At 32.3% G+C, this 12,475-nt stretch overlaps 1 protein-coding gene and 1 long non-coding RNA gene across 2 annotated transcripts; both read right to left on the minus strand.

Moving 5' to 3' along the window:
- Positions 1-258: 258 nt before the first annotated feature.
- LOC110933145 lies at positions 259-959 on the minus strand. The gene is made up of 2 exons (XM_022176382.1): positions 618-959; positions 259-549 (listed from the first exon to the last, which is right to left on the minus strand). Exons 1-2 carry the CDS (start codon positions 957-959, stop codon positions 259-261), a joined length of 633 nt encoding a protein of 210 aa, XP_022032074.1.
- Positions 960-3,924: 2,965 nt separating this feature from the next.
- Positions 3,925-6,225, minus strand: LOC110934497. The gene is made up of 5 exons (XR_002588386.2): positions 6,036-6,225; positions 5,308-5,424; positions 5,083-5,215; positions 4,911-5,009; positions 3,925-4,132 (listed from the first exon to the last, which is right to left on the minus strand). It is a non-coding gene; the product is annotated as an uncharacterized LOC110934497 (long non-coding RNA).
- Positions 6,226-12,475: the final 6,250 nt, after the last annotated feature.

The raw sequence follows: 12,475 nt of genomic DNA on the forward strand, positions 1-12,475 counted from the left end.
TATTTGACACAGATTATGTATTATAAAATTATTGTCGGTAGATATATTTTCTAACGAATTAGAAATAGTTTCAAAAAACATACCGGTTTGTGTAAGAAGGTCCTTGGAGCCGCTCCGTCCGACTCCACTCGAACCTTGGCTTCCTCCCGGGAGTTTCACACGACAATCCTTTTTAAAATGTCCCACCTTGTTACATCCCCAACAAGTCGATTTCACCTTCTTATTTGGTTGTTTATGATCACGGTTAAACTTCCGTTTCTAATTTTTGAATTTGTTAAACTTCCCGGGTTTCCCATCATGTTCAACAACATTAACATATGATGATACTTGAGTTTTTCCTTTGGTTTTGTCATCTTCTTGAACCCGAAGTGACTCCTCAATACAGATATGACCCAATTGAACCAAAGATAACTCTTCCAGTTTTAGGGTATGTTTAAAATCTTTCCACAAAGGTGGAAATTTGTCAATTATTGTAGAAACAACAATCGACTCATCCATGTTCATATCGGGTTGTGAAAATTGACCCAAAATGTGTAACAACTCATTATACTGCTCCATAATAGGCCTAGAATCTACTATTTTATAATTAAAGAAATCGCTCACAAGAAATTTCTTACTTGAAGCGTCTTCGGCCATATATATTTAGTTTCGAGTGAATCCCAACATTGCTTTGCCGATTCTGCGTTTTGGTAGAAATCAAACAGTGCATTCGACATTCCGTTGAGTATGTGACCGCGACAAATATAATCGTCATTTTCCCACTTGAGTCTTTTCCTGGTTTGATCAATTGGTTCATTCTCCACCTCTTTTGGAAAGGGAGTAGAGAGCACATAAGCGACCTTCAAAGTTGTAAGCAGAAAGTGCATCTTTTTTCTCCGTCTCCTAAAGTCTTGACCTTCGAACTTTTCCAACTTTGCGAATTTACTTGACATATCACGAACCGAATCACTTGAAGCCATGAAAATAGTTTGTTCTTTGTTGGTGATATTGAAGAACAAAGAAAATAAAATAATACGAAGGCAACTTGGATTGAATGAAGAGTCGTGTGATCACAATTAGAACAAACTATTTGATGGTACTATCAAAAGTTTAAACGGAAACTTTGTTCTTCAAGAATCAGATTTGCAGAATTTTCTTTTTGGTGAGAATACGTTGTACCAGCCAGAGTTCGAACAAATCAGTTTTATTGCCAAAAAATATGCGACGGTTTATTGGGGTGGTTATCACTAAAATTCAAATCCAATATTTTATCAAAATAAATTATATCCACATCTAATTAAATTAGATTCTATCAATTGATGCCAATCACCGTAACACATACAGTGATACAAAGGATTGAATTTTTATTGGATCAATGCACTTAGCCCATTGTTTGATGAAAAACCATGTTAGACAATAATACACATGAAATGAAAATCGGCCCAAGTTGATCATTGCACTTAACTACTGATGGGCCCAAGTATATATTATCCTGCTTTATATAGTCAAGCCCGTACTTTTGCATCACCTAACTCGACTAATTAATAAAAAAAAGATTCGACTTGATCGACAAAGTAATCCAAGATCACTAGTCACATTGATAACACTAAAATTACCAACACGGATAAAGGTTATCCACATTTGCAGGCAAAGGCTCCAACTTTTTTTATAACTGGTTTTAATCCCCCGCCTCAGAGTTCTTGCACTTTCACCTTGATGAACTGTTCACTCATGATGTGATTAAAACACACGTGCCCAGGTAATAAATATTTACATAGCTTAATTTATAGAATATCATCTCACGATGGCCACTTATCTAATTAACTAAAGTTAATAACATATCATATAATTATACCCTTATACAATTAGCAACTTGGGTTATGTCTCATTTGTTTAAAAGTCACACCTTTTAGTTCATTTTACTCACACATTTTCATTTTATTTTATATACATACAAAAAACAACATTTACCCCTTTGTTTAACACTCATACCCCTTTGTTTAACATACATACCCCTTCCTTCTAATTGATCTTTTGTTTAACACACCCCTTTGTATAACACATACACCTTATTAAACACATACCCATTCGTTTTAATTGGTCTTTTGTTTAACACACCCCTTCTAATTAATATTTATTACTTTATTTTTAATTCATCCACCGTTTACTTTAAAAAATCCCACCCTAAACTACATAGTCTAAATTTTGGGTTTTATTAGTTGGTAATATAAACATATAAATGACACGTCAATCTTCACCCCTTACGCACACACCGCTTCCACCATTCGGAATCCCAAAATTCATCAACTTCCCAAATCCTTTCTTTCTCCTTCAATTCCCACCAATCCACCACTTACCAATTATCAATCCATCTCTTGGAATACTAATTACGATCTCGATTTAAACGTAATATATTTAAAATGATGTGTAGTTGATTTTATCATATCTTTTTTTTCATGTTCTCCGTATTTTTCTTTCTTATTCATTATGTTTTTCCTTGATCTTGCTTACCTTTCACTCGATTCAATCATGCCTTACCATGAATGGTCAAACCATGTTTTTGTTAAAGTGGTGATGTTTTGTGCAGTCTCATGAATATCCATCAAATTCATGTAGAATTTCAAAATGGTCCTTAGTAATTATTTTAGAATCTGATTTTAGTGATGGATTATAAATAACATTGAAAGTAAACTGTAAAATGCATATCTATTATATATGTTTGTATTAAAATGTTTGTTAGATTATTGTAATATGTATGCATTAATCATTGTTTTTTTTTCTTCTTGAACAGATGTAATTGTTTTGTTGTCTAATTATGTTCTTGAATGAATTTGAGATTCAAAAACTGTGATCTTGGATGCAAATCGCATCAAGGATTTGAAGGATCTTAGATTTTTTTTTTTTTTTAATTTTTCACTAGACACTCATATGGGAATAAGTTTTTCCAAACAATATGGTAAAATAAGGAATCACAACAAGGGTTTGGGATTAACTTTTCAATGTGAAAAATGTGATAATGAACGGTTAAGTAATGTCTAGCATATTTCTCTCAAATGGATTAAAAAAATTAGACATGTTAATACAAGTAAGTTGTGCTGCTCTAATTAATAAAGAATGATCTCCACGATAAATTTCGCCTATTAATTTATTGATTGGAATTCCATAATCGAATGAATGAATTTGAAAGTCCAAAAAAAGTAGATGTATATAATATTTTAATGGATATATGATGTATGAGTACAACATTCTGTTATGTATATTGAGTTGCTTTTGTTTGGCATAAAGTTAACAATTTTTTCGCATTTCATGTATTGACACTAAGGCCACTCGGGGCGGTGGCATATTTGTCCGTGATGAACATTTTTAACGCGTGGAAGAATGGAACAAACCACCGCCACCCCATAAGTTTAAGGTGTGCACATTAAATCACGTTAACATTTTGACGCGTGATGATTTGAGTGGTGTGAGGGAAATTGTTGGTTGGGGGAAAATTGTTGGGTGTGGTGGTGAGTGATGGGCATTTCCACTAAAAAATGTTGTGAGTGATGGAATAATAGTTGATAACATGGCGGAACTTGATTGGATGTTATAAGTACCACCCCTCACTAGTACAAAAGTGGTCAAATGATGCGGTTAAATTGGCTATAAGATGCGGTTTTAGACCCACATCATATGGCTTGGCATCTTATTGCTATAAGCCAAAAGATGCGGGTCTAAGAGATGCGGTTCTAAACCCGCATCTTTTGACAATTTAAGCAAAAACTATTTTTTCCCAATATATTCAAGAGATGCGGTTCTAGAACCGCATCTCTTGGTGTTTAATCTAAAAATATTTATTTTCTTTTTTGATTCAAATTTTCAAGAAATTTTATTAAAAATTCCCAATAATTTCTCATTATAAACAAATTATCTAAAAATGAAAAAAAAAATATACAAAAAACAAAATTAAATAAAAACCAATATAAAATAACCCAAGAATATAAATTACAAAGGTTTCAAAGTGACACAATTACAAAAGTTTCAAAGTAACAGAAATACATATATCTCTAAAGATGAAAGTGATATACAATAACTTCCCGAACCTATGCCTTCATACATGCAACCCAAACCGACATCTTCAATTCATACTTGCAACCGAAACTGTAGAAATTGCCTAACAAAATAAAACGTCACGTTAATAAAATAAAGCTTAAAATGTATACGCAAGGGTACATGCATACACATAAGACATGTTGTTCCAAATCTACCCTACATATGCATATAAGACATGAAGATCTAAATCCATGACTTACAAGTCCGACTAAACTACAATCGACCAATATATACATGCCTTATGCGATAATCAAAGTAAATGAGTTACACTAGTAAGAAACTCGATGCTGCGATAACAACAATTTGCATCACGGAAATCGTTTTCTATTAGTTTACCAATCCTACAAAATATAAACTCATCTTAGCATATAAAGTGGTCTCCGCATAATGCAGTGGGGAACACCTAAAATATGTTAACAAGCCGAGCCGAGCTGAGCCAAGCTCAAGCTCAACTCGAACTTCATACCGAGCTCGCATGGGTCAGCTTGAAAATAAAGTCGAGCTGAAATAAACTTAAGCTCAGCCCAATAAAAATCAATCTGGCTCGACTTTAAAACTTTTCCAGATTTGTATGTAAATGGCCTTTTTCATATAAAAAGATTTTAATTGGTTCTAGTGTTATCTTTTTTCTGTTAGATAAGTCACGAAGTTTGGCATTCTCTTTTATAACAATTTCCTTAAGAAAAAAAGTCCCCAAAAACATCAGTAGAACCTTTAATGTTTATTTTAATGAGTTAATAAACTCATTAAAACCAAACATGACATACAGCACCCAAAAACATCATTAGAACCTTTAAAACTGAAATTAACATGAAACTTAACAAACTAGAACTTCTTACCGAAGATTGTAGGTCCAATTTTCCACCAAAACAAGTAGTTTAAACCCTTTATCTTGCAGTAAACAGGAACCAAACGCAGCAGCCCCTTAACTTATTTACCTTCAATAATAGATACCAAAATCACTTACAATCTTGGTAAACATTTTAAACATAATAAAAACAAATCGCTTACCATCGATGACGAGTCGATTCCTCCACCAAAACAACCCAAATCAAAAGCTTGCAACCTTCATATCATAGCAGCCCCGAACCGGTTCAAAACAACTTACAACTGCCATACACCCAAGTTTTGCAATATCCCAATTCTGGCGTCAAATAGTTAACTTAAGAAATCAAGAAAAATAAACAAATAAAAAAACTGCATTTGCATAATCAATAAAGATTAGCTAAAAAAGACCTTGAGTGATGAATAAGAGAATCCACCAGCAACCAGCGATCCATGATGGGATATTGATGAACCATCTAATCTAAAGCAAGCAGACAAAGATCCAACACTTATGAGCTCAACGCAGACCTAAAATATTAGTGCAAAATGAAATTTTGCAAGAGGGCACATAAATAATTGTTATGGGTGTAAACAAAGTGTAGAAACAATCTGGTGGAAGTGTTGATTTGCTAAATTGTACACAATTACAAAGATCTTCAAGTATGGAATTGTACAAACTCTTGTTCACAACAAAAAATGACCATTAAAAGCTCAAACAAAACTGCTTAACATATCTGTAAACAAGAATGATAACATGGCTGAATCTAAAGACATAGCTCATTTTTGTTAGGTTTTCCTTCTTTAAAGTTTAAACTTCGCTTCTGTAGACATGAATGAAAAAAAAAACAATCAATACCATCATCAATAATCGATTAAACGTAAACATTTAAAGATCTAATTCAATATTAATCACGAAAACAAGCTAACTATACTAGAAACAAATGAATATAGTTCTATTTATCAACGCCTGTGAGAGAGGTGTTCGTGACAGGGCAAAAAGCGAACAGAGATACAAAATCCCTAATTCAGTCATCATTAATACTGACACATAAGCTCCAAATACTCTTCACATATCACAAACTAAACCCTAGATATAAAAATAAAACAAACTAATGAGAAGCATTAATCAGAAATCAAACCAGTTCTTTGGCACTTTGCTCGGAGACGGGAGGAGAAGAAGAGGAAGACGGAAATGTCACCGGTGAGGAGAAAGTTTGTGGCGACTTGGAGAGTGGACTGGTCATCATCGGTGGAGATGAAAGAGAACGGAGAGAAGGGGAGCTCGACTTGACGTCTTCAGGGAATGGATGGAAAGGGCTGAATGTTCTGAGATAATGGAGATTGGGGGAAGTTAAATGGCATTTGGAGGGAAAAGATGAATATTGGGGAAAGTGGGCGGGATCATCCAAATTTTTCAAGAAAAGAAGAAAGTTATCCAATAAGAGCATTCACATCCCTTCCCTTATTTTTATGTGAATATTATGAAAAGTGGTCATGAGGGGTTGTGAGTGAAGAAAGGAGAAAATATTACTATTCATCTATAAATTTGAAGGACACTGCACACATCCCTATAATTTTTTAATACTTTTTAAAAATGGTTGTAAGTGGAGAGGGCGAAAATGAAATGATAAATGTAGAGAAAAATATTATTTAATTGAAATGAGAGAGAAAATATAGTGGTTTTAGTGTAATTATAGGGATGAAGATAGGGGAAGGGATGTGAATGCTCTAAGAGCATTCACATCCAATCCACTAAAAATATACATACATTTCACTAAAAAAACAACTCATATATCAATATATTTCAACTAAAAACAAATACTTTTTCTCTCTCCTTTTCAATATATATTACATTTTTCACTCTCTTCACTCACAACCACTTTCAATATATATTAAAAAATTATAGTGGATGAACAGTGTCCCCCTAAATATACAGATGAACAGTTATATTTTCTCTCTCCTCCACTCATAACCACTTTTTATACTCTTTACATTTTAAAAACCCCACACACTACATATGATGGACTGGATGGGAATGCTCTAAGAGCTCTATTAATTGTTAATATTAATTATTATATTTTTATTTTTATTTGTATCTATTGTATTAATATTATAACTAGGGGAGTGGTAAACCCATACGTTACGTCGGGACGTATCGCACTAGAGATGAGCTAGGTACCGGTATTCAATACTATCAAATATGGGTACTAGAATCGAAAAACTCGGTACTGTACCAAACAGGTACCGATCCAAAAAGTATCGGTACAAAAACGTAAAAAAGTGGGTACCGAATAGGGGTCGAAAATAATTCAGTACCCGTACCTAGTACCAAATGCTCATCCTTATATTACACACCATAACAATTGATAAATAAATTTGTAATATAACAAAAATGATGTCTACATTAGTTATATTAATGGCAACTATGTCAAACGGTGCATGGTGATGACGATTTTGATGCGTCTAGTTGTCCGGTTTCTGACAATGGCACTCTTAGATGATGGCGTCACAGCAAGTATCGTTGAATCACCAAAGTTTATCGTTGAATCACCAAAGGTTAATGAATTTGTGATGATGAAATTGCTTTCATTCATATCCTTTTGTTTATCTTCTTTGATCTATGATTGTTTTTCATTCATTATCATCACACACCTATCTTCTATACTCAATGACCCTAATTGGCCCGTCAATCGTCCTCATAGACCATTTATCATCCTAAACGCCCTATATTGACAATAATGAAGCATAAACAACCCTAGTTGACCATCATTGGCCCTAATCGCCGCATCAGTCATCCTAATGGACCACTGATCATCGTAAACGCCCTTCGTTGACAATAATGGAACATGAACAACCCTAGTTCACCACCATTGGAACCAATTGACCTATCAATCATCCTAATGGGACACTAATCATCCTAAACGTCCTTCATTAAACAAAAATGTAGCATAAAATACCTTAGTTGATCGCCATTGTGTTTAATGGACCTATTAATCATCCTAATGGACCATTAATCATCCTAAACATCTTTCATTGACACTAATGTAGCATGAACAACCCTAGTTGACCATTATTAGCCCTAGTTGGTCCATTGGTCATCCTTAACACCCTCCATTGACAAAAATGTAGCATATACAACCCTACTTGACCATCACTAGCCCCAATTGGCCCATCAATCATCCTAATAGACCATTGATCATTTTAAACGCCCTTCGTTGACAATAATGCTACATGAACAACCTAGTTGATCATCAATGGCCCTAATTAGGCCGCCAATCATCCTAATAGACCATTAATCATCCTAAACGCCATTTATTGACAAAATATAGCATGAACAACCCTACTTGACCATCACTAGCCCTAACTGGCCTATCAATCATCCTAATAGATTATTGATCATCTTAAGCACCCTTAATTAACAACAATGGAACATGAACAACCCTAGTTGGCCATCACTGGCCCTAATTGGCGCATCAACCATCATAGGGGACCATCAGTTATCCTAAACGACCTTTATTGATAACAATGGAACATGAACAACCCTTGTTGACCACCACTGGCCCTAATTGACCTATCAATCACCCTAATTAACCACTAATCATCCTAAAGCTCCTTCATTAACAAAAATGTAGCATGAACAACCTTAGTTTACCACCACTGTTCTAATTGATTTATTAATCATCCTAAAGAACCATTAATTATCCTAAACAACCTTCATTGACACTAATGTTGCATGATCAACCCTAGTTGACCATCACTAACCCTAATTGGTCCATCAATGATCTTAATGGACCATTGATCATCCTTCACGCCCTTCATTGATAAAAATGGAGCATGAACGACCCTAGTTGACTACCACTGTCCCTAATTGACCTACCAGTCATCCTAATGTACCAGTAATCATCCTAAACACCCTTCACTGACAGAATTATAGCATGAATAACCTTAGCTGACCATCGTTACTATATGTTTCAACAACATGCACGTGATCGTCGTTATATGTTGAAACCTTTTTTATTAATGGTTAAACGACACGTCAATACATACACTAACACATACACATATACATACATAAACATATAAATAAATAAGTACATACACATACCTGTATGCACAATAAGTCGATAAATAGAAAATAATAATTAATTGTAATCATAAACATAAAATGATTTGTTTATCATAAGAAAGTTATTTATTTATTTATTTATTATTAACTAAACCTTTTTTTATATTTTGTTATCGAGTATCATTAATAAAAAAATAATCATACATGTACAATTATTATTTACTTATTTTTATTATTAGTTTTAAATTATTAATCAATACTAGTATTACTTAATACTTATGTTTAACTATTTATTTTTATTTATTACTGTTATATCAAGAGATGCGGTTCTAGAACCGCATCTTTTGGCTCTTGATTTTTCCAGAACACCCATAAGATGCGGTTACATAAGAACCACATCTTTTGGCCCATGTTTTTCTAAAAAACTAACATAAGATGCGGTTTAGAGAGGGGGACCGCATCTTTTGAAAATACTATAGCATCTTTTGATCATTTTTGTAGTAGTGCCTACCCCCTAAGGATATTCATAATCAATATCCCGCCGCAACGCGCGGGTAAACGTCAACTCGTTAACTAAAGTTAATAACATATCTTAATGTGAGCGTCCAATTCTGACTAGTGTTATAACTAACTTCCCATAAATTGGATTCGTCAATTCTGAGCATTTCTTCGAATGATCTTTAACCATGTGGGTCTCTCGTTTTACAAGTCTACGTGCCTTGCATTCCACAAAATTGGGTATTGCCGAGCCAACAATGTCAGTGATCATACCTTCTTGTAGAAAATCGAAACCTGGTATTGCCGAACCAGCTCCATACAAAACTAGAATGCAGACCCGAACACTATATTGTATGTCGGTCATTGCTTGAAAGCGGGTATTGTACCCTATCCAAACCGGGTATTACTGAGAGAGATCGAAAATAGCCGTTTATAATAAGTCACTGTAACCGCTTTTTATTGCATTTTTTTTGTACGCATATGTTAGTATAAATAGGTAATAGATGTTTTGGTTAATCACAACACTTAAAAAACACGAATGGACATAGTAAACTTTCTATGTTTCAGTTTATATTTTTTATATTAAAAATAATATAAAGATGTAAGATTTAATGAAATGAATATATGTTGTTTTAATTAGTTTTACAATATTCAAAGCCAATGTAAATTAAAAATGAATTTCTTTTGTCAAAAATATCATCTACTAAAACAAGTTTTGGACACGTGTCATTCATAGAAGGTATCCTCAAATATGTATTTATCTTATATTAACTAAATAAATAAATAATAAATTAATATTAAACCTTATCCTACTTTAATAAAATATTATCCTCAAATCTAAATTGTTAATTTAATATATTTTTAAAGCAGATACTTCTCTTTCCTTCTTATCTTATTTTAAATATATAAATCATAAATTAATATTAAATGTTATCCTAATTTATTAAAAATATAACTTTTTTATTAATTGGTATAAAAAATTATATTTATTCAACTCGTGTAAAACGCGAGGTTCTTAAAAATATAACTTTTTTTATTATTTACTATACAAAGTTACATTTATATAACACGCATAATACACGAAGTTTTTAAATATATAAGTTTTTATCATTTGCTATGTAAAATTAGATTTATTCAACACGTGTAATACACGGGGTTTTTAATGATACAATTTTTTTTTATTATTTGGTAGATTTTTCAACCCGACTGACTATACACGGGGTTTTTAAAGATACGGCGTTTTTAGTATTTAATATACAAAATTACATTTATTTAATATGCGTAATACACATGGTTTTTAAAGATACAACTGTTTTTTAGATCTATTCAACACGTGTAACATACGGAGTTTTTAAGGATTCAATATTTTTATTATTTGGTAGATTTATTCAACCCGGTTATACACGGGTTTTTTTAGGATACGACGTTTTAGTATTTAGTATACAAAATTGCATTTATTTAATCTGTGTAATACACATGGTTTTTAAAGATATTAATATTTTTTTATTATTTGATATATAAAATTACATTTATTTAACCCTTACAATATACGGGGTTCATAAAGAACTTTTTTATTATTTAATATATAAAATTACATTTATTCTTCGACCCGTGTAATACACGGGATTCTAACCTAATTTTTGTTATATATCAAGCATACTGGACTAATGCGGGACTTCTTTATAATAAAACTAGGATAGAACCCCGTGTATTACACTGGTTGAATAAATGCAATTTTATATATTAACTAATAAAATAATATATATTTAAAAATCTCATTTATTACATAGGTTGAATAAATATAATTTTATATATTAAATAATAAAAAAAGTTGTATTTTTAAGAACCCCGCGTATTGTACGGGTTGAGTAAATTTAATTTTATATATTAAATAATGAAAAAAGTTACATTTTTAAGAACCTCATGTATTATAGGGGTTGAGCACATGTAATTTTATATACAAAACAATAAAAAGTTATATCTTCATAAACCCTATGTATTATATGGATTGAATAAATTCAATTTTATATACTACATCATAAAAAAAGTTATATTTTTAAAAAGCTCGTATATTACACGAGTTGTATAAATGTAATTTTGTATAGTAAAAAATAAAAATGTTATATCTTTAAAAACCTCGTTTATTACATGGGTTGAATGATTCTAATAAAAATTTATATCTTTAAAAAAACTAACGGATATACTCGATATACGATGGATGGGTGATTGCGGTGATGGTTCTTATAAATGTGACGTAAACATAGTGATTACCGTATTTGAGATGAGAGTTGAACACGAAAATAAAAGCATAGAACCAATAAACATTGATTAATATTTTTGTTTACCCCTGATAAACACTTTTGAAATAGGTTCTACCCTTAACTACTTTAGTTTAATAAAATAAATAAATCATTTACATTAAATTAATTTATATTTAGCGTACATCTTTTGTTAATTTCAGGATGAATAATTTTAAAATCTTATAAATATTTTAAAATATTATATTATCTTTTATTCTATACGAATTGTTTAAATTTATATTAAATTTAATTTTATAATTATCTTTTAATGTATATTAATTATCTATAAAGAATAGATGGCTTCAATAAATGACATGTGTTCTGTCATTGGTGTCTTTTATTATATAGTATAGATTCTTATATAAGGATGTGGGTCGTGGGCTTCCGGGGAGATGAGGTGAAGGATCGGCGCCAAGGGGAACACCCCCATCCCCCCTCTTCGGTTTCGGTGGCAATGGAGAGTTCCTCCCGACCCTCACCGAGTGGATTTTGATGATAAAGTAGTTGGACGGGGAAGAGGGATAAGGTGAAAAAGGAAAGTGAGGTGAGCCTAAGCTAGAGGATGAAGGAGATGGGGGAGTGGGTGAACACACCCAATAGCCTAACAACTTTAGTGTAACCGCCAATGTGGAATAGTGAAGATACAATATTCTACTTGTATGTTCCTAGTTTTTGAGATTACTATATGCTACTTGCAGTTCTAATTAATACCACT

This window comes from Helianthus annuus, chromosome 4, assembly GCF_002127325.2.
Source record: "Helianthus annuus cultivar XRQ/B chromosome 4, HanXRQr2.0-SUNRISE, whole genome shotgun sequence".
In the NCBI taxonomy this organism is placed as follows: Eukaryota; Viridiplantae; Streptophyta; class Magnoliopsida; order Asterales; family Asteraceae; genus Helianthus; species Helianthus annuus.